The sequence below is a fragment of the Mya arenaria genome, chromosome 8, assembly GCF_026914265.1.
Source record: "Mya arenaria isolate MELC-2E11 chromosome 8, ASM2691426v1".
Lineage (NCBI taxonomy): Eukaryota > Metazoa > Mollusca > Bivalvia > Myida > Myidae > Mya > Mya arenaria.
In genome coordinates this window covers 23,299,413-23,323,412 of record NC_069129.1, presented here as the reverse complement: position 1 = coordinate 23,323,412, position 24,000 = coordinate 23,299,413, and the positions used below count along the sequence as shown (strand labels likewise).

At 36.9% G+C, this 24,000-nt stretch overlaps 2 protein-coding genes across 4 annotated transcripts in view; both read right to left on the bottom strand.

Moving 5' to 3' along the window:
* Positions 1-508: 508 nt before the first annotated feature.
* LOC128244959 (uncharacterized) lies at positions 509-7,209 on the bottom strand. Its single transcript, XM_052963127.1, has 2 exons — positions 6,832-7,209; positions 509-4,856 (listed from the first exon to the last, which is right to left on the bottom strand). Exon 2 carries the CDS (start codon positions 4,769-4,771, stop codon positions 1,679-1,681), a length of 3,093 nt encoding a protein of 1,030 aa, XP_052819087.1. The 5' UTR covers positions 4,772-4,856; positions 6,832-7,209; the 3' UTR covers positions 509-1,678.
* A 2,371-nt stretch (positions 7,210-9,580) lies between these two features.
* The window catches only part of LOC128243228 (zinc finger CCCH domain-containing protein 18-like), a 29,055-nt gene continuing 14,635 nt past the window's right edge, over positions 9,581-24,000 (bottom strand). For 2 of the 3 annotated variants that reach the window (XM_052960842.1, XM_052960844.1), the window contains exons 18-25: positions 23,760-23,984; positions 23,272-23,304; positions 19,791-19,829; positions 16,253-16,363; positions 13,595-13,713; positions 13,067-13,236; positions 12,750-12,858; positions 9,581-12,305 (exon numbers count right to left, since the gene is read on the bottom strand). In XM_052960842.1, coding sequence (XP_052816802.1) covers positions 12,076-12,305; positions 12,750-12,858; positions 13,067-13,236; positions 13,595-13,713; positions 16,253-16,363; positions 19,791-19,829; positions 23,272-23,304; positions 23,760-23,984 — 1,036 coding nt within the window. In that variant the 3' untranslated portion in view covers positions 9,581-12,075. The remainder of the gene's footprint in view (positions 12,306-12,749; positions 12,859-13,066; positions 13,237-13,594; positions 13,714-16,252; positions 16,364-19,790; positions 19,830-23,271; positions 23,305-23,759; positions 23,985-24,000) is intronic. The other variant, XM_052960845.1, reaches the window with a different exon arrangement.

Genomic DNA, 24,000 nt, shown 5'->3' with positions numbered 1-24,000 from the left:
GCGTGTTATTCCTATTTAGCGCGTGATTTCTAATCAACATGTGATGTCTAGTCAATATGTGATATCTACTGATTAGAAATCACACGCTGAGTAGAAAACACATTTACTCAGGATGTGGTTTATACTCAGCATGTGGCTTATACCCAACATGTGTAAGACTGTTGATGGCAGTGAATAATTCAATTTACATTATGTATTATGTCATTATTGCGTAAGGTCAAAACTCTGTGTAAGCGTTGCTTTAGGTTACACAGAAGGTACAGATAATTCCATTTGTGTGAGATTTGTTTCTAAAAGTTTTAAACTATTTACATTCTTCGTCTTCACACAAGCACAAACCCCGCAAGAGATAAGCCCCCACAACGGCTTAAATTACTTACGCCAAAACCAAGATCTTGTCCCCCTTTGATCCTGGCTTCGAACAGTCTTGAATTATATCAATTTAATAGAATTATTGTGTTATCAAGCAATGTTTTAATACAAGTTCGTCAGATTGTGTTTTCCATCAATTAATTTGTTTTATACCATTTATTATTTATCGACGATTAAACTCTCATGATATAGCAATGAAATTTAATACAGAAGATGCAGTTTTGCGTAAGTAGAGTAAGTTTCTAACACTGCTCCAAAACACGACTGTGTCTTATGGGCTTTTATTGAAATATTTCATTAATTAAACTTCAACTTAAAGAAAACTGCAGTTTCTTGTAAAGTAAGGAGCATATCAATGAATAACAGTTAGTTTATACTAAATTATTTGAGCTCGGTTGTGACGAAAGCTCATATCTTATAAAATCATGCTCGAGTCTGTTTCCCTGGATATAAAGCCGTACTGGTGTCAATTTAGAGATACCATGAAAAAATAACCCCCGGAGAGGCACAAACCAACAACCTCTTGGGTAGGAGGCGGACACCTGAACCACTAGACATCTCACACCCTGAGATATAACAATGACAAAGTAACAGCCCAGGCAAACCAACTTTACCAGTTATTTTAAAATCCTTCCATGCCTGATCAGGTTACAGTCCGGACACGACAAACTATACACTTTGTGCATATATGCAGCGGCCCAAACATTTAAACTCAAGTGTGACCTTGAACTTTGAGGAAAGAACCTCGGTCTTCAACGCGACGCATCGTCTTGATGTACCAAACACAGCCCCAGGTAATTTTATAATCCATCCATGCATGACAAAGTTACAGATCGGACACGGATACCATTAAATAATGATAAACCTGAACGTGTGAGCGTGACCTTCGAAGTAGTTCCGTGTGTATTTCACGCAACACGTCGTCTTTACGTATCGAACTCAAATGCCAAGTTATTTTTACTCCCTCTCCTAAAAAAACAAAAACAGACCGGACACGAAAAACCGGACGGACAAAGCGATTATAAAATGTCCACCTTCGGTGCATAAAAATGTGTATGCAAATGGTTAATCAAATTTAGTTAACTGTGGTAAGCAATTTCTCAACAAGAAAGGTGACAATGGCTAAAGACATAACATAAAATATAACATTCAATAAAATAAATGGTTGGTGATGATATGACCTTATATATGGTAACCAACCGAATTTTTTGACGTACAATTAATATTGGTCCGATATTCCTATTCAAAATATAGCATTTAACTTCGCAATTTATCATAACGAAACCATACTTCAAGCAATTGACACTCATAATGGTTTTCCCGACAATGTCATGAGAATGTCTTTCAATGTATCTCTCATGGGATCATTAGACAGTATTTCCTGTATATTAACACTCTGAGGTTCTTCCATAAGTTCTTCAAAGTTCAACGTAAGTTGAGGCGATGCTTTGAACATCGTCGGAACTCGAATATCAGGATTGGTTTTAATTACAATCAAGCTTCCAGATTCCTTTTCTTCGAGAACTCCCCGCATCATGCTATAGCGATGTTTTAATTCGGGAGTAGGTTGGTCAGAACTTAACAAGGCTATGTAATGCTTCGAAGAGTTCATAACAATACCTAAACCTTCCAACTCTGTCCTACCCGGAAGAGCGTCAATTGCATTCAAAGTCACAGACAAACCCATGCTGTCTAAAATCCCTATAAAAGATAGTCCCAATTCTATTTTCTCCGTTTCGCAGAGTACGAAAATGTTATACCCATCACTTGTGCATTCATCTTCCACATTTTGTTCCCCATGAACGGATTTTGATTGCAGGTTGAAATCCAAAGCGTTGCGCAATCTTAGCCGAGCCATTTCAGTTTCACCCTTTGTCAAAGCATCAAACGCACCCTCGATATGAACCTTTAAGTACAAGTTCCCATTCACTTTGCTGTGTCCATCTGGTAAACACATGATCATGTCAAACGCAAGCGCGGCACTATTGTAGTCCTTTTTCTTGAAATAGTTTTTAATCAACTTATCGATTACTTCAATTTCCTCGCCTTCATCTCGGACACTTGTTCGCAACTCATTCAAAATTTTAATAGCGCCATCGTAGTTTTCCATTTTTTCGTAAAGAAAACATAAATCCTTTAGGGTTTGTTTTGTTTTGCCCCTTCTTCCAAGGAATTGTTCGAGTGTCGGTGCCGCTACCCAACAGTCTTTAAGCCAGGGGATTTTGGCAACAATCGTGCACGAAATTTCTACGCAGTATTTCAAATAGTGCACCATATCTGTCTTAAGCATTTCTGTGTCTGTCGTATCTGCTGATTCTAACATTTCGGCGATACAAAGTGCTGCTTGCTCGTATGAATTTGAAAGCTGAACCAAAGAACATCGTTGGTCGCAAAACAATTTCTTAAATACGTCCAGAGCTTTGCTGGCGTCACCCAGTTGTCTATGGTATAATCCTTTGTCGTAGAGCGCTGCCATATTGTCCATTTCAATAGCTTTGTCCAATAGGATATGAATCTCGGCTGCCTGGTCAGGTAATACCTCCGGGTTTATATGTTTTGGCTTTTTTGGACTTTTTATCATTTGCATAATATGCACTGTCTCTCTTGGTGGTCCAAAATAGGTTTTGTTGAACGAAGAGTTCTCAACCATTGATCTACCCCGAAAATATCCTTGTCTCGAATTGCAGGGAAAACCTCTTCCACGACCGTATTGCTGGCCTTCAGAAAAACTCCTGTTGTAACTATGGTTTATTTGCCCTCTATTACAACGGAAGTTGTTTCGTTTAGCATAACTGCCATATTTTTCAGATGGCAAATTTTGATATTCATAATTATGATCAGGATATCTACCAAACTGTTGTTTTCGCATTCCGTGCTGGGCTGAATTTTTCCGCGTAGACGACCTGCTAAAGTGTTCACCGTGAAGACCATCAAAAACCATTCTACTCTGTGAATCATGTCTATCAAATGTTTCATTTCTTAGTGTTTGATGACCTATGCTGCTTTGTGGCGTATTCGTTTTTTCTTCAAACGAACAACGCGGACTGACTCTGGAATTGGACCCAGGTGACTCTAAAGACATATTTCTAAATTCGGACGGCAGAGAAAAGTAACCAGACTCATAACTCATTGCCGAAGCACCTTGTTTATTTGAGTTTGTGGTTTCCGTACCGCTTTGTTGTGCACTATTTTTTTCTTTAAAATGGCAAAACGGGTTATCTCTAGAATTGGACTCAAAACCAGAATCATAAGTCTTTCCGAACGTTCCTTGTGGGTAAGAAGGTGCAGTTTCTAGACTTTGACCATGTGTTGTTTCAAAATCTAGTTGCCTCACATGATCATTTTTCGTGCGTATGGCTGAACCAGGCCTATAACTCTCCATCTCAAGCTGACGTTTTAATGACAGTGCTAGGTGATGGTAAGCAAAGCTTGTCGGCTTAATGTCAACTGCTTGTTGCAAGAGGTCTATGGATTTATGCAAATATCCGACTTGTTGAGAACTGATATATCGATAATATTTTCCGCATCTCTGTAAGACAAACGCATCGAATTTGCTTAGATCAACAGCCCTGTTTATAAAATTAACAGACGACAGCTTTTTTGTTGGAAAAAAGTCTTTTAGTCCTCTTTTGAAAACTGATTTATTTCTTTCGACACTATGCGCTAGAAGTCCAATTTCTGCTAAAGCACGACCTTTAATTGTTTTAAGGTAAGCACTCTCTGTGGCTCCATCTGTATTTACGATGTTCTGGTAAAGATTGAAAATTTCTTTATAGTTCTCTACAGAGAGCTTGCATGCTTCCACGTTATTTGTCAGATGTGCCATTCTTTTCTTTGTCATCGCTAAGCTGAATGTCCAGACACATACGTTTTCCTTCCATCTAAGACAGCAGGGTTCAGTTTGCAAGGTCTGTGCTTCCTTTAACACTCTAGAAAAAATCGCTACTGCTTTTTCGTAGAGTTGCACTCCAAATCTTGTTAATGCATGCCCAATTTCCGCATTTGCAACCAGAACCATTTCTTTCATTTCGTTATAGTTTTCTAGTTTTCGTATGTCATCTTTAATGCACTGTAGGTTTTCCTGACGTTTCAAATTCATGTAAGCTCGATTCGTGATTGTAATAAGGCTTAATTCCACTTTTTCACTCTCACGGAGATGTTCAATCGCCTTTTCATAGTTCTCAAGTAGAACATAGAGAAATGTCAGCAAATTATGAGTGCGACAAAATATAGTTTTACTATACATGTCATTTTCATCCGCTAACTCGAGCTCGAGTCTTTCAGTTACATTTAAAATGTTGGATTTTTTGTTATGAACAGCCTTTTCTATATCACCTTCGCAGTCAAACAAAGAAGGAAAACGAGCAAGGTCTTCCTTCAATTTCTTCAGTCCTTCCATTGCTTGAACCGTTTCTTGTCCAATTATCAAAATCACTTCCCTTGTACCAGTTATCTTAAGGTACTATGTCGGAATCCAATAAACACTGAAATGAAACGAAAAATACGCTGATTAAATATATGTTTCAAAAATCTATTTGTAACGCAGAGCCATAAATCGAGGCTAGACGTTTAGTTAAACTATAAAAAATGCAAGGATGACGTATCGAGTGCAAATGGAGAAAATGCACTGAAATGTTTTGAGTACAATATTAATTTGATCGTCTAGGGATATCAGACGAGTGATGGTTTTCGAATTCGGTGTTCTTGTTTTGTCTATGTTTTGTTAATAAATAAAATGAGTAGAGTAACTTTCTCAAAAGCGAGCCTTTTGACCTTTAAACGACCCTGACCTTGAAAATATAAAATGTCTATTGACTTGAATCTAAACAGTGTTAATGCAAATATATATAAACTATATATATTTATGTTTTGTGGTTCAATAATTACTTTCAAAATATCATTTGAGCTTATAATTTTATAATTTCTTATATCACAAACTTGGATTAAGCCAATTCGCAAGAAACACCCAGTAGTCATTATTCTGATATTCAATGTTTTGCTTAAGTAATATAATACTACCGCTTCTATAGAGATTAATTATTCTGTTAAACTGCCAGGCACACAGTTGTCTTGTTGCGTTCTTGGTGTACATATGTAGATTAATAAATGGATTACAAATTTTAGTTGCATTGTATCTTCCATAAACACCAAACATGAAAACTGTCATTAAATACATGAATGTTGTAATGCTCTTAAAGGGACTCGTTTATGTTTTTGTAAAATTCTCTTTAATATTACATTACGGACATTTTTGTTCACCAATGGGGACTTTGAAACCAGGCTAATAAAATGTATATAAGTATTTCATTTGTATTCAAATTACAAGTTCTTAAACAAAACAAACGATATATGCTTGACCATAAGCACTCAATTACGTGAAAGCAAAAGGGTTTATGCACCAGTCAATTGTAACCACGACCCCCCCCCCCCCGGGAATAGCGGGGACATTGACTTTCGGTCCAGCCAAGCCCGGGTAAGATCCCCGCCCTGTGGAGACAAACTGCTGGTAAAGTCCCCGCCAAATGGGACCCTAGGTAAGTTCCATACCGCGCTATTTTTGGCGTAAAGACAAAACCACCGCATTCACCCAGCACTACGGGGCCACCAGGAAGGTAAAAACACGGCTCATTTCCCCGGCTATCCGCGGTATACCCCCGGACCGGAGGGGGGGGGGCGTGTTACAATTGAATGGTGCTTTACGAAAACGGAAGAGTGCTACCATAAAGGGGAGGTCGCAGCACCTTTTTAAAACAACCTTTATAAAACCCTATAGAGCAGTTTGCCAATATGCATAATTGCACTTAAATAGAGTTCGGTTCATTGCATAAACCTGGTACACGCTACAATTTTACTGAGAAGTTAATTAACCTTGAATGAACAAAAGAGAGCCGAAACGAAAAAAAAGTGTCAATTGGTGCATTATATCAGGTAAATATTAATTGGTTTTAGCTGAAGAAGCACTAGTTCGATACAAATTGGAGATGTCTTGGAAAGCGAACGTTTTATAGCTGACTATAATTAAATAAATTTAGTCAAATAATATTAAACTGCTGTAATATACATGTGTTCCATAGGTCAGTATGACTCATTGTTTAGTCTGAAAAATTCAGCCCCAACAATGAGTCATACCCATGTAATGAGGTCACATGATATGCATCCATTCATATGAGTACAGTTTATGAGATAAACGCCATTTTGTAAATTTAAAGCAAATTATATAAATGTGGTAAGTGAACACAGTGAATCCGGTTGAAGTGTTAATATCTGGCCGACTCATATAAATAATATACATAAATATATAACAAGTAAGCCGATACCTAAACAGAATCTAATCAGTTGTAATTATGTTACGGTAGTTCTAAATATATTACAGTAATCCATGCAAATTAAACTTTCCGCCGTTGAGTCAGGTGATACATTTTATTTCATAATATTATAGTTTAAACGAATTAAACTTACCCATACTACCATCAAGAGTCCGGTACGTTATTCCTTTGTCAATTAAACCGAATGAATATGAATACACAAAACTTGAAAAGCAGATACAATAACGTTACTCACATGTTGTCTTAAATGTTCTATATTCTTCGTTTTCAGAAAATACATGTAGTGTACTTTCGTTTTGCTCTGTGATGAATGTGGATGTCGATATCTGACGGCGGGATTTTTAAACCAACTAGTTTACGTTTATTTTTAACAAGAGGCCCATGAGGGCCTATGCTCTACTGGCATGGCTCTTGTGGTCATTTTCAATCCACAGCATGTATGTATGGGTAATAGGCAACACACATATAGTATAGTTCACGTTTTGTGTTTGGGTTAGCTGAAAACGTTGCACGTTCAACATCTGAGGACAGAAAGTGTTGTAAACAGATAAAAGCCAGATTGCATGAACTATTGTATTATGTGCCAAGTAAAGGTCATCTGAGATTTTTTTGATTTTTTTTTCAAAACTGTACTCATGGTCAAAATTTCATTTCTGTAGCTTTAAAAATAAAAAAGTTGGTCAAAAGGTCAAAGTCAAGGACATCCGAGGACAACATTGATGCTCGTTTGCAAAACTGTACACATGGTCCAAATTTCATTGCTGTAGCTTTATAAATAAAAAGGGTCGAAAGGGTCGGGGCCAGCTCTAGCCCAAGGGGCATTATTTCAACTGTTTTGCTAGACGGTCATCATATGATGCTCCACAACAAATATCAAAGGTATGGGCCTTGTGGTTTGAAACAAGAAGATTTTGAAAATATTTCTTAAATAAGTCTCAAGGAAACTTGTGACCCCCGGGGCAGTGCCAGTTTTGACCCCAGGGGCATAATCTGAACAACCATGGTAGCGGACCACTAAATTGAGCCTTATTCAAAATAGCAAGGGTCTGCATAGCTATTTCAGACAAAAGATTTTCAAACAATTCCCAATTTAAGTATACCAAACCTGTGAACCCGGGGACATGGATAGTAATGACCCCAGGGGCATAATTTGAACAAACATTCACAAGCAACTGTGACTTTACATTTAAACTTGGCTAAAAATAGACTTCGCTCATGTAGACTTGGCTAAAAGTAGACTTAGCTAAAAATAGCATTTTTATATACTTTCAAGGCTCATTATCTGCATGGGCGGATCTGGCTGGTTTTTTAAAAGGAACTGAGCTCTAATGGATATCTAAATACTGTACAAGTTTCATCGAGATACAATCAAAACTGACTGTATCATGTTCAGAAGCAATAGTTTACAGACGCACGGACGCACATACTACGTACACATTACCATCGCATAAGCTCTTCTGGCCTTCGACCAGTAGAGCTAAAAATAAATAGGCCAGGGCGTTCTGTTAAGACAAAAGCACACACGCACGCATAATCTATCTGTTCTGCGTATTATTTATCATACCATAAATAGTCCCATTGGCGGCCAAAAGCATGACTTTGTATTAAAGCTGCACTCTCACAAATATACCATCTTGGCAACTTTTTGTCTTTTTTTGGTCTTGGAAAAAGCATTTTTTGGCATAAATTTCTGCAAACCAATGATTGCTGACAAAAATCACATCGTAGATTTTTATATTTCCGTTCGAAATAATGTTTTATGGCTTAAACAATTACTAACGGTTTAAGAAAAATGCATAAAACATCATTTTTTGAACTGAAATTTAAAATCTGCGATATAATTTCTTGTCAGCAGTCTTATATAACTGGTTTCCATGGATTTTCGCAAAATTTGCTCGTTCCAAGACAAAAAAATTAAAAAGTTTTCAAAACGTTCAATCTGTGATATTGCAGCTTTAAGTCTTGTCCTATGACTGGTATTTTCCCTGATTTGATGTAATGTCCAGTAGGTGGAGTGTTGTTAGTTATGCATGGGTGGTTTTAGGCGTTAAATGGTTATTGAAGTGTTTGGCTGACTGAACGGATTTAAATTAGGGATGGAAACCGGATACCAAATCGGTATCCGGATATTCGTGTCAAGTATTCGAATACTATCCGGATACTCGTATCAAATTGTTTTCATTTCCTCATGTGTATTTATTATTGTTTATTATCATTGCCCATACACGTTGACAAATTGTATTATAATATGTATTTGTTGTGACGATGTACTATGTGCAAGTCAATAAACTGTCTGTCTGTCTGTCTGTCATAATAAGTAAATTTCCTATTATATGTCACCCACCTTCTGTTATTTGACATAATTGTCTACTTAATTCGTCATGTGGCAATTTCACTTTTTTATTCATTCTTTCTCAGTCTTAATAATTTATAATGTTATAATCAAAGCTAAACAACTCATTTTACGTCATAAAACTCATGATGAATACCACATAAACACCTCACGAATTTGATAGTCACTTCGGCCGAGGTGGTTGCTTAGTTAATGCCACGTGCTTTCGAGTTTGTTGATTTATCAGCAGGTTTCATGAAACTCCGAAAGATGTAGCTAATCGGAATAACGGCATGACGAATATGTTTCACTAAATAGTTAACGAATTTAACCGAGTTTCATTCGGTTGAAAAAGGAGGCTCAGCGTTTCCAACGTGTTCTCCTTTGACCTCGAGATCTACTATTTTACCTAAAATGCGCCATAATCGAACTTGGATATATTACATGCTTACAAGAGACCAACCTTCCAACCAAGTTTGGGTAGAAAATGTGAAATGTGGCTGCCGGAACTTTGTGCTTGGGTGAGTTATAAAAAGCAACAAACAGAAGAGGTGATCAATGCTTTAATGTTATAAAACCTCAATGAAAACTGTACACACATGTACCGCACAGTTTTTAAATACACCAATTAAACTTAAATATAATGACCTGAACACAGTTTTTATTAAAAAACTATTTTCACAACAGCATGATACAATACAATTGTAATGATGATTTACACCCATGTACTGCTTTCAATACTTCTAAATTCTTTTTTTCACATACAGCGCCCAATCACCTTTCATTCTCAATTCTATTTTGATTTCACAAAGAGCCAGTCTCTGAAATATGCATATAAACTTACTGTAGAGTCCTTCAAAACAGGACAAATACACATGTTAAACCCAGATAATATGAAAATATGTACAGCTTCAATGCAATTTGCTTGTTTGGTAAATACGTTAAATCCCGGAAAAGCATTTTTTATTATTTACAGACACTATTTTTAAGAATAAAACAAAATGTCTTCAGACATACTTAGAGTTTGTCAGTCTTTCTGGCTGTCTTCAATTTGCATACTGTAATTTAATAAAGGCGTTTGAAAGTATATCTGACAGTGTGATGAACATAGTTTTGCACATAATTATAATATATACAAAGCTGAGCACTAGATTTGAATCCTACCTAAATTCCTTAAAGATATACATGTACATTTGACAAAATCATACCGAAATTATATGTACAAAATCATAGCACAAATATAATTAAATTTCTGAGCATCAACTACAATAAACTTTTCAACCATTAACCATTTGAAATCATTCCTGTACCCAAAGCAGGTGTTATTTTTAATTTAAGATGTAAACACAAATATAAATGATAACCATTGCATCGAATGGAAGAAAAAAATAAACATTTACCAAAGAATTTTGTTTCAATGTATAAGCCATTATTTATCACTGAGTTTGTCCCTGTAGTTTTCATTGTATTAGTTTTCCTCCAACTTCTTATATATAAGTTGAAAACAACAGCATCGCAGAGTAAACACTTGTCTGTTGTTTTTTTCCAGTCGAAAAAAGGCATATCTTGATCATAATGATTTACAAAACAACTTCATATTGTCTTTGGCAACATGTGTACCAAGTTTCATAATTGAATATCTTGAATGTTTTTGAGTTATGGCCAAGATTAAATTTGTTGCAAACTTCTTTCGCTGATACCAACACCAACTTGACAATTCCTTGATTTTTTCTTGGAAAAACAAATGACCTAAAAATGCATTTACATTCTATGTAAAATAAAGAACATGTTGCATGTTGCAAATCTCTTGCAAGATTTTGAACACAATTTCATTGGATTAATCCAAAAATGTACGAAGTGACAAAATGCCGGTTTTCAGTATATTCTGGTATCAACTCCACATAATATGTTAAATACGAGTTCAGCCTTTCATACTTTGATGCAGTCATCGAAATTAGGCTTTTGAATTAACATGCCTCAATCATTGTTTTACTACTTGCCTTTAAAATTGAAATAAGCCCTGCTACGTAAAGGGCAAGCATTTTACCAGGATTTCAGGCCTGTGCTAATTCCGACAACTGTTAGCAGGAACTTGCATGCATTGACACTGACTAATGTTTTGAGAAAACGACTAACGAATGATAATACATCACCATAGAGGTTTATAATTATATGCATGTCACTTGTGATGCACTTGTATACAAAAATGACAAATACCTCAAATCATAAACCAAATCATAAAAAAGTATTCATACTTTCTTGTCGTATCAAACACTACAGAAGACATAATAATCTATAAATAAGACCATTGTCTATTTTGCAATAGAATCTCTTTCAAAATGCCTCGGGGTTCTTTCACGATGTCAAAGGCACCTGTCTATTCCATATGTGATAGATTTTCCTACCTAAACAGTTGAGCGACTTTTTTGTTGAAACTTCCATAGCCTTATGTCTGTTCTTTTCACTGTACATAATTTGTTTCATTATCTATAAACTCACCTCATTTCAATATTCTTTCTTTCAGACAATACTTCTAGGTACTACCTGTAACTCAACTCTTCTCATTTTTTTTCTGCTTAAGTTTACCCTAAGTAAACCCTACAAAACCGTCTGTCAGTCTGCTTTCTCAGGTTTTACAAATACCTTTAATATCCATATTAACTTTGCAATCCACAGTCTTTTCTCTCTTTTCATATTGCCTTCATAAAACAAAACACACAACAACCATTGAGTCTTGTCATTTTAGTTTTAATACTCACTATTCCCAATAATTCAGCTATTGTTTACACCTACTTTCCCTTCATTTCAATCCACCATTTTTTGCCATCATTTAAAAACATAACAATTCTGAAGTCATACTCTTCTCACAAGCAAAAAATTACATCAAGCTTGCCATTTCTTTATCATTTTTCATAAATGCAATCAACCACTTCAAGCACCTAAAATCACCAATCCTCAAGTGATCTTCTTTTGCAATAGAAAAAAAATTACAATCCTCAAGTCATTTTCTTCTTTGCAATAGCAAATATAAAAACATAGAAATCCTCAAGTCATTTTCTTCTTCTTTTTCGCAATAGCATCCTCTACTGCTTTAAGCTGCTTGAGCAATTCTTCTCGCCTTGATACTGTACTCTTCTTTTTCACAGCTGCCGGGGCTGCTGGTGCGGGAGCTGCAGTTTTTGCAGGCGGGAGCTTAACCTGACTAGCTGGTCTGGCTGCTGGTTTGGTAGGAGAAAGTGGCGATGGTCTTTCCACCTTTTTGACTGGTCTCTCACCTTAAATTGAGCAATATTTACATTGTTTCATAATTAAAATGAAACTACAATGTACATTTTTACATACTAGTTGAAATATGATTTTCTTTGAAGGTAAAAGAAGCCATTTAAACAACCCAGATGATAATTTAAGACAAAATTTAGCACAAGATTAAAAATATTTTGAATGGAAATAAAAAGAACGTCACCATCGTCTTGAAAATATGATTTGAATAATAATCATTGACCAGCCGAACAGATTTTTCTTTGTATGATACAAAATACTGCTTCAACTAAAAACATCAAATATTGGCATAGTTAAATATATGCTTGCAGACAACACCAAGACTATGACATTATCTAACTGTTTTACAAACAAAGTTCAGTCAGGAGGGCTGTGGCAGTCTTTGAAATGACACAACTTAAGATTGAAAAATGAATTCTTGACAACATAACAATTCTTACCTGGCCTCGAGGGTGGGGCCATTGTAGCCCGTTTAGTTGGTGGGGCATCCATTTGGGGCTCCGGGGGTCTCTTCCTCGTCATCATGTCCCCACCTGCCCCTCTATCTCCCTGAAAGGGGACAAGATTTTCTCATTCACTACCATCACAGGTGTTCAGCATGTTAAACCTATCATTATGATTTTTTTTTATGGGTTCAAAGATATTTCATAGTACACTTTTCAGTTTAGTAGCATTATGTAAAACCACAGAGAAAAAGTTCATATTGCCTGACCCATTATTTCAAGACCTTAGCCTGAAAACACACTACATTCCTTACCTTGATAAGTGTCAGTTTGATATTCGACTTCTGTCCCATAGCCTTGAGTGGGTCTTTGACTGGTTTAGGCTGAGTGATGGAGGAGGGTCGACCGGTTTCTCCGATCTTCATGTTCATTCTCCCCGCGGCACCTCGACTCCCTGCCACTGCAGGAGGGGCACGACCCTTCTCTAAAAATTAATCAATATGAATAAATTGGCAAGTTCTGATATCTAAACAAAAACAGGGCACTTGTAATGGAGGCCAAAATAAGTACGCATTTTTCATGCTTGTATTTAACCTTTGTTCCAAGAAAATAAATTGTTAACTATTTAAGTTGGAGTGATGTGACTTGTTAACTAAATAATTTCCAAGTAACGAATAATGTAAAAAAAAATGCACAATAATAAGGATGCTGACATTTACACAAAGGTTTTCTTCATGAATTAACAACCTTAAAACATTTTAGTTGCCCTCCCATGCCCTGCCCTAAATCATTTTATAAGTATGTATCAGCCAGCCCAATCCTATCCCCCTTTTTTAACCTACCTGGCATTTTTCCCCGTGGCCCAGGTGGTGGAGGTTTCCCCATGCCTCTATGCCCACGACCCGATATACTGCTTGCGCTGGAGCTGGATGAAGATGATCGGGACCGACTACGAGAGCGACTGTAACAAAATGATGCCAAATAATTATTTAAAAGAAGGTATGGGTCAACATGTATATATTATAGGATGATTCTGATTGCCCAAGGTATGGGTCAACATGTATATATTATAGGATGATTCTGATTGCCCAAGGTATGGGTCAACATGTATATATTATAGGATGATTCTGATTGCCCAAGGTATGGGTCAACATGTATATATTATAGGATGATTCTGATTGCCCAAGGTATGGGTCAACATGTATATATTATAGGATGATTCTGATTGCCCAATTATATCTCTTCAATAAGTTACTAAGTCGTTCAACTGAAATATCTAAGTGTTTTTAACGGGATATAAAAATAACATGTATGTCACCTCTATGCCATTGAAACAAACTCATTGTTTTCTTATAATTTAAAAAGGACCGCCATAAAATGATAGATATCGCAAATAAATGCAAAAATTGTAAAAAGGTTTAGGTAATATACGTATTTTTTTTATTTATTAAAAGGCAAACCAAAACCCCAAGTACTCAACTAGTTTAAGAAGAGTTATGGCCCTTGACTGTAAATATCGTCTTTAATGATTGTGTCGCATGTAGTTCCAAAAGTTTAATTCATAGACACAATAAACTTTATATGGTGATTGGTCAGCACCTGTGGGCTCGTTTTATATGTCACTTAGAGTTAGACAAAAGTTATGGACCTTTACTAAGTAAGAAATGGTCTATGAAACTTGTGTGTCAGATGGATCTAAAAATGTATTCCATCTCCTTTCTTATGAAAGTCTATAGATATATTGATCACCAAGGGACATTCGACATAGGGATAAAATGATATTTTTTTATTGCAAATTTTAAACAATCATTGTTCAATTCCTATGCACACATCAGATTCATGGAAATCTAATTTACTTAGTCAAACAAAACTGCACAACTTCCGGCACTGACCAGTATTCCTAGGAAATGTCATGAGTTTAGTTTGATACTTTGTGAGGTGCAGGCAAAACCCTTTGGCTCAATATTTCAGGGGCCAAGCAGAAATGCTTTGATAGAGTAATTTTTTTTTTATCCTTTACATATACAGGGTTCGAATTTAACTTTGAGGAGCCCTCGCAAAATTTTGCGAGTGCCTTTTGAGGCAACTCGCAAAATGAAAAATCAACTTGCAATTTTATTATTTGCTTTATTTCCTTATATTGTCTAATTAAAGTAGAAATTTACACCTAAGACATATTATTAATATTAAAAACTATCAATCTTGAGTGACTCGACTACTAGAACTTGTTAATGGCTTATTATTTTTGGCAGGGTACGGAAAGCCTCATCAGGATGCTGGCCGCTTTTTGATAACAAAGCTGTCCAATAATTTGACATTGTTCACTTTGTATATTTACCCTTGCCATCGGGTAATACCCATTCGGCAAGCACGCTACAGATTTCATTAAGTAGATATAAGTATTAAAAATAATAACATTATAAATTTAAAATAAATAAAAGCAACAGTAAATGCAGCGTGGATGCTTTGGACCATGAAATACACATGTATATCGATCGACAAAGTCTATTCACATAGAGTTGGGGGGAAATATATTCAAAGGTTGATGGGGTTTACATATAGTGCGCGAAAGCGCTAAATTTAGCCAATGATCGAGCTAGATGATTATGTCATTTATATTCACTTTGTATTATGCACGCCTCGGAGCATTCGGGAAAGATTCGGGATAAAACTAGGTCTTTTCCATATTTGTTCTATTTTTGAAAACTTACTAGAGCGTGACTCCGTACTTTCTTCTTTATACAGGTATTGTAAACATGCCACTTACAGGCTGTTTACTAGTGTTGGGAATCGGTTGCAATTTTACTATCGATGATCGGTTCCACTTAAGTAACCGATTATCGATAGTACAATCGGTTTTTAAAATACTAGATAGTACCTGAGTTGTAGTTTTATTCATGTACAGTATTAAACTCTCAATCATTATATGCATATACCTTATGTCTATGATGGAAGTTATTAAGTGTTGTTGTATAACAAATAGTTCATTTACTTGCTCATTGTGGCTTTCATTAGCCATTTTGTTAAAGATAACATCTGAACACTTACTATTTTTTTTTTTTTCGATAGTCGATTATAACTAAATACTATCGATTGTCGCCGATTTCAGGCCCAACCAATTGATTTTCGATTATAATCGATCATCGGAACATCACTACTGTTTAAACTCGACTACGTAGCGAAGTTAAGTTCATGTTTATTCTACTTTCCATTTAACATTTTGTGGTCTAGAAAAAGCCACTCGCAGAATTTTGCGAGCTTAAATAAAAGTCAATCGCAATTTGCAATGTCGCTCGCATTTCGCGAGTATGCCAGTCTAAATTCAAACCTTGCATATAGGAGCCAATGGGTATCGATTGTACAAGTAACACAGAATGTTTGGTCAGACGAACAGAAAGAAGCCAAGACAAATCCATACCCCCCATCCCCCCACCCTGGATAAAATTGGGAGGATATTCATTTTTTTCCAAACATAAAAACATTAAGTAGTTGTCACTTACCTGTATGACCGTGATGATTTACTGCTAAAACTAGACGCTGATGAGGATGATGATGAGCGACTTCGAGACCGACTTCGACTACTGGAACTGCTGCCTCCTCGGGCACGTGGCCTGGAAGCATTACATACAATTAAATCCTTTCACAGTAAAATATATTCATAACCACAGTACACAGAACATGGACTTGTCATCTCATGCAAAACATTGATAAAGATATAAGATTTAACTAGTATTTATTCTGCCGAATGCTGAATGTGGGTGAAATGAAAAAAGTACTTATTCATGTACCTTGCGTGGTGCAAATGTTACTTTACAATCAATTGTTTAACTATGATTATCTTAAAGTAATGCTAGTTTTCCTTTTATATGAATCTTGTTAGAATGTGTCCCCCAAAATACATGATTTTCAACACGCAGGATGACCATGATAAATGACTATGAGGCCATGAATATGAGAAAAGCCAAGCCCTAAATGACTAGCCCTATGAGATAATGACTAAGGTTAAGAGATAATGACTTAGGCTATGAGATAATGACTACGGTTAAGAGATAATGACTTACGCTATGAGATAATGACTAAGGCTACGAGATTATGGCTAGGGCTTTGAGATTATGGCTAAGGCTATGAGATAATGACTTAGGCTATGAGATAATGACTAAGGTTATGAGATAATGACTAAGATTATGAGATAATGACTACGGTTAAGAGATAATGACTTAGGCTCTGAGATAATGACTAAGGCTATGAGATTATGGCTAGGGCTTTGAAATTATGGCTAAGGCTATGAGATAATGACTTAGGCTATGAGATAATGACTAAGGTTAAGAGATAATGACTTAGGCTATGAGATTATGACTACGGTTAAGAGATAATGACTTAGGCTATGAGATAATGACTAAGGTTAAGAGATAATGACTTAGGCTATGAGATAATGACTAAGGCTACGAGATTATGGCTAGGGCTTTGAGATTATGGCTAAGGTTAAGAGATAATGACTTAGGCTATAAGATTATGACTAAGGCTATGAGATTATGACTAAGGCTATGAGATTATGACTACGGTTAAGAGATAATGACTTAGGCTCTGAGATAATGACTAAGGCTATAAGATTATGGCTAAGGCTATGAGATTATGACTAAGGCTCTGAGATTATGACTACGGTTAAGAAATAATGACTTAGGCTATGAGATAATGACTAAGGCTAAGAGATTATGGCTAGGGCTTTGAGATTATGGCTACGGTTAGGCCAAAAAAAAAAATAGGTTCGTTTCCGGTCTCCTTCCCAAAAAAAAGAGGGTAGGTAGGAATTTTTTTTTTTATTTATTTTTTTTTTTTTGGGGGGGGGGGGGGGGGGGGGGGAAGTGATCTAGAATAGAAGGCGGCTGACTTTTATTCAAAAACAACCATATTAACTGCGTATGAGACAATTTTAAAGGTACTAAAGCATAAAATGTAAATACAAGTCCATTCATTTATTAAGAACTGTATAATGTGTATTAATTATAATGTATAGATATACATTTTCTAGAATATAAATGCATGTATTGTTGAACATGTTTGTCTGTATGACAGATGTCGAAAAAGAGTGCCTCAGATTTGTCAATTTTTCATATTTACCAATTTCACATTTGTGCTATAATGCTATTCTTAAATTTGATAGAATATTAAAATTCCAAACATTGTCAGAAGCTGTTTTTGTCACTTCAATGATCTCCGAAGTACACCTGACCCGTGTTCACAAAGCGTTTCCATTCTCAACTGAATTAAGAGTATGAAACTTAATTTCTTATTTAAATCTCAAAAATATGTTTAGTACTAAATTTAAGACACTAACTATCTGAAAGTGATACCGTAATTCACCTAAGAGTTCGGACACCTTAAATTAATTATTTTTTTCGCTGTCCGAAAACATAGAAAATTACCATTTTTACATTTTATTTACATGTTTGTTTAACCTGCCTTTTTTTCTTCATGTTTGCATTTTACCACTTATTAATTTATCCGTAGTAATCAATGGTCATAAACTTATTTATTAAGCCTGTAGTGAAAATCCTTCATCAAGTTAATTAAAACACCATTTTATACATGCATTGAACTGAATAAACACATTCTATCGGCTTCAGATCAAAGAGTCACACTGTGTGACGTCACATAACTTACAGTTATACCCACGAGGATCTCGTGGAGAGCATGGACATTGCTATGCAGGATTAATATATAACTGTACGATTATTGACTGACAAACTCGACATGGGTGCCGACATTTTAATAGACTGCTTATCAAATTACCGAATTCGAAATGAGACCAAAGAATTAACGGAAAGAAAGTACCGAAAAGTACTAAATATGCGCGCAGTTAACTTTTACACCAATAAAAAGTATAGGGTCGGCGGAAATAAGAGGGTCGGTCGGGCGACCGGAAACAGACCTATTTTTTTTTTTGGCCTTAAGAGATAATGACTTAGGCTCTGAGATAATGACTAAGGCTACGAGATTATGGCTAGGGCTTTGAGATAATGACTAAGGTTAAGAGATAATGACTTAGGCTATGATATTATGACTAAGGCTATGAGATTATGACTACGGTTAAGAGATAATGACTAAGGCTACGAGATTATGGCTAGGGCTTTGAGATAATGACTCATGTAAAGAGATAATGACTTAGGCTATAAGAAATGACTGGGTATTATACACAGGCATTTTTTTGCATCAAAATCTGAGGGAAAAAAGTGTGTCTAATACCCAGTCATTTACGGTAAGGCTATGAGATAATGACTAAGGCTATGAGATTATGGCTAAGGCTATGAGATAATGACTTAGGCTATGAGATAATGACTAAGGCTACGAGATTATGGCTAGGGCTTTGAGATTATGGCTAGGGCTATGAGATAATGACTAAGGCTATGAGATTATGGCTAAGGCTATGAGATAATGACTTAGGCTATGAGATAATGACTAAGGTTAAGAGATAATGACTTAGGCTATGAGATAATGACTAAGGCTATGAGATAATGACTAGGGCTTTGAGATTATGGCTAGGGCTATGAGATTATGGCTAAGGCTATGAGATTATGGCTAAGGCTATGAGATTATGACTATGGCAATGATATTATGGCTATGGCTATGAGATTATGGTCAAGGCTATGAGATTATGGCTAAGGCTATGAGATTATGACTAAGGCAGTGATATTATGGCTAAGGCTAAGATATTATGACTCAGACTGTGAGATAATGACAAAGGCTATGAGATAATGACAAAGGCTATGAGATAATGACTAAGGTTATGATATAATGATTATAGCTATGAGATTATGGCTAAGGCTATTATATAGCCTATAGGATTATGGCTAAGGTTATGCAATTATGGCTAAGGCTATGAGGTAATGACTAAGGCTATGAGATTATGACTAGGGTTATGAGAATATGGCTAAGGCTATGAGATAATGGCTAGCTAAGGCTATGAGATTATGTCTAAGGATATGGCATTTTGACTCAGGCTATGAGAAAATTACTCAGGGTAATGACTAGGTCACTCACTTTGGCTTCTGTCTGTCAAGGGCTGACGGGGGCAGGAGTCTACAACACAGAAGCAATCGAGACATGAACAAAAGCAGGCAATGGTGATGATGGGAAGGAAAATTCAATCAAGACAACATACACTAAAGCACCATAGGTGTTCACCAACACTGGAATGGCATATTTTTTACTTTGCATAAAATTCAGAGGTATTAAAAAAGGACAGGGTGCTGCACAAAAGGGACATGGTGCTTGGATTTACAAGGTCAAATTGTAACAATATGAATTTGATTATGAATTTGATAGAAAATGTGAGGAATTGTGTTTAATTAAAGTAATATTAGGTTTATACTGAGAAATATGTAAAGCTTGAAAGTATGTATAACTTTTACCGATATGTAAGTTCTAATCAAAATAAATAATTATTTGATTTTCTTTAGCATTTAATTCTACGAAGGCAGAAGGGTGCACATGCTGGTTCAATGATGGCAGAAGAGTGTAACAAAAAATTGACAGGGTGCAGCACCCTTCCATAACAGCTTAGCTCAAGCCCATATTTGACACTTTTAAAAGCTTTTGGCATTGGTCAAGTACAGTGTGTGTAAACCACGTGATAAACAAGAGATGTTTGTCAAACATTATGCCCCCCCTGAGCACCATGTTGTCAGGATTATATGGACAATTGAATGAAATATGCATGGACCGAAATGACGGCTGATTTGCTGCTGTTTTAAGATTATGACCATTAAAGTGTGAGGATAAAGTGTGTTATGACCGTCATGACCTTTGACTCTATGAACTCATAATCCAGAGTCATCAGCTGGTCACCAGAAACCTAAATGTCAAGTTTGAGGGCCATGGGTGCAGGCATTGTCAAGTTATCACAAGACAAGTTTTTTTCGTTCAAGGTCACTGTGACCTTGACCTTTGACCCGATGACCCCTTAAATCATAAGGGGTCATCTACAAGTCAGATGCAACTCCAAGTCAAGTTTGAAGGCCATGGGTTCAGGCATTGTTGAGTTATCACTCGGACAACCTTTTACCATTCAAGATCACTGTGACTTTGACCTTTGGCTCTATGAATCCTAAAATCAATAAGGGTGATCTACTGGTCAGGCTTAACATCCATGTCAAGTTTAATGATCATAGGTTCAGGCATTGTTGAGATATCAGTGGGGGAAGATTTGTTAACTTTTTAGTGTTAAAGGTTACTGTGACATTGACCTTGGCCTGATGACCCCCAAAATTGATAGGGGTCATCTACAGGGCAGGCTCAACCTTCATGTCAAGTTTGATGACCATAGGTCCAAGAATTGTCAAGTTTGCTTTCAAGGTCACTGAGACCTTGACCTTTGACCCCTAAAATCAATAGGGGTCATCTACTGGTCAGGCCCAACCTCCATGTCAAGTTTGAGGGCCATGGGTACAGGCATTGTAAAGTTATCACTTGGACAACCTTTTATCATTCAAGGTCACTGTGACCTTGACCTTTGGCCCAATGACCCCTAAAATAAATAGGGACAATCTTCTGGCCAGACTCAACCTCCAAATCAAGTTTGAGGGCCATGGGTGCAGCCATTGTCAAGTTATCACTCGGATAACCTTTTACCATTCCAGGTCACTGTGACCTTGACCTTTGGCCCAATGACCCCTTAAATCAATAGGGACCATCTTCTGGCCAGGCCCAACCTCCAAGTCAAGTTTGAGGGCCATGGGTGCAGGCATTGTCGAGTTATCACTCGGACAACCTTTTACCATTCCAGGTCACTGTGACCTTGACCTTTGGCCAGATGACCCCCAAAAACCATAGGGGTCATCTCCTGGTCAGGCCAATTCTCCAAGTCAAGTTTGAGGGCCATGGGTGCAGGCATTGTTGAGTTATCAATCGAACAACCTTTTACCATTCAAGGTCACTGTGACCTTGACCTTTGGCCCAATGACCCCAAAAAACAATAGGGGTCATCTACTGGTCAGACCCATCCTCCAAGTCAAGTTTGAGGGCCATGGATGCAGGCATTGTTGAGTTATCACTCGAACAACCTTTTACCATTCAAGGTCACTGTGACCTTGACCTTTGACCCATTGAGCCCAAAAAACAATAGGGGTCAGCTACTGGTCAGGCCCAACCTCCAAGTCAAGTTTGAGGGCCATGGGTGCAGGCATTGTCACGTTATCACTCGGACAACCTTTTACCATTCAAGGTCACTGTGACCTTGACCTTTGGCATGATGACCCCCAAAAACAATAGGGGTCATCTACTGGTCAGGCCCAACCTCCATGTCAAGTTTGAGGGCCATGGGTGCAGGCATTGTTGAGTTATCACTCGGACAAGCTTTAAAATTATTTTACCATTAAAGGTCACTATGACCTTGACCCGATGACCCCCAAAATCAATAGGGGTCATCTACTGGTCAGGCCCAACCTTCATGTGAAGTTTGATGACCATACGTCCAGGAATAGTTGAGTTATCACTCGGACAAGCTTTGGTCTACCGACGGACGGACGGACCACGCCGACCGACCGACCAACATGCCTGTGCAAAGCAATATACCCCTCTTCTTCGAAGGGGGGCATAATTACATAATAAATACATCTGAAGGAAATACTTTGCTTCAAATGAAGGCTCATAACAAAGATCACTTTACTATTTATTCATCATAGTAAATCAATCATGGCACATCTGCCCTGCTTACATACAGTCATAGCCCTGCATTCTGTCTTTTACTAGAGTTTGATTGTGAGGTTGGTTTCTAAAAACCTTTTCACAAAACTGCCGCCTGATGGAGTACTGTCAAAACATTATTTTGGAAACAGGTTTGTCAAACAGTTTGAGAAAACCTAATCAAACTCAAGTAATAAAAAAAAGGCTGGGCTCTTAAAGTGGCAAAGATTTCCCTATGTTTCATTTAAAAATAGTATCTTTGTTTTAAGTCATAATTCGAAGCAAAATGTTGCCTTCCGATGTAGCATTTATGCCATAATTTATCACATTGTATATACACACTGAGTATGTCCTCAGTGTTATGTGAACATCATGGACAATTTCTTTACTTCAACTTTGTTGTTCCTAAAACAGACAAGCTTAAACTAAAAGACATGCACTCAAACATACTAGATGAAATCAACAACACTTCATCAGCTGATAAAGAGTTCTAGCAGTGATGATGATGATGATGATGATGATGATGATGATGATGATGATGATGACGTTGGAGGTGGTGATGATGATGACGATAATGATGATGATGATGTTGGCCATGAATACATTGATGACAATGATGATGATATTAATGAGGAATGATCTGATGATGTTTTGATGATGATGTTGATACTGAAGGTGTTTTAGAACACGATGATAAAAGGAGACATTACAGCAAGTGACAAAGGTCCCCCAATGGTAGCATGTTTAAAATGCACATACATGTACACACAAATAACTTCACCTAAAAAATTGACATGCGGAAAGTCCAGTTTTACAATAATTTTGCATTGCAACTTACTTGTCTCTAGTTTTCACTTCCATTTGGAATTTTCTGAAAGCAAAAAGAAAATAAAACATCATTTTTTTAATTCAAATGGCTTTAATGATGCAAACTCAATTTTCCAAATCTAAAAGTCTACTAATCAGTATCCCCTACACAGGACCAATTTCTTTAGGCCAATAAAGCTGCAGGTAAATTAAAGGAATCATGTTGTTTGTTTTTTTTTAAATTAATTAATTGTAAGATCAATTCAGTCTATAGCAATACCTCGAAAAAATATGTTACAAAAGTTATGACTAACCCCAGCTGCTGTCTGGTCAGATCATTTTTTACTTAGTCAGTGGCCATAACTCTTCTACGACGGAGAGAAATGCGAAAAAATGGCAGGTGTACAACAGCACATGCTGACCAACATACTTATCAGGACAAACGCAACTCCAACATATACCCCAGATATGTCTATTTAGGAGTGTAATATCGAGCTTCCTAATTGATCTGTGACTTACTTTTGTGGAGGCTGGCCAGGCCTCTGTGGCCCTGGCTTTCGTCCGCGTCCCACATCAGCAATCTGTTGAGCTACAGGGCCAGGACGACGAGGGCCTTGGACCCGTCCTGGACCACCAGGCACACCTGGCCCCCTGGGGACCTTGCTCGGGGACATAGGGCCAGGCCCAGGGCGCTTTTCTGGGCTCCTATGTTGGGGACCGGGCTGGCCACGACCTGCACCTGGTCTGTAAAATAACAATA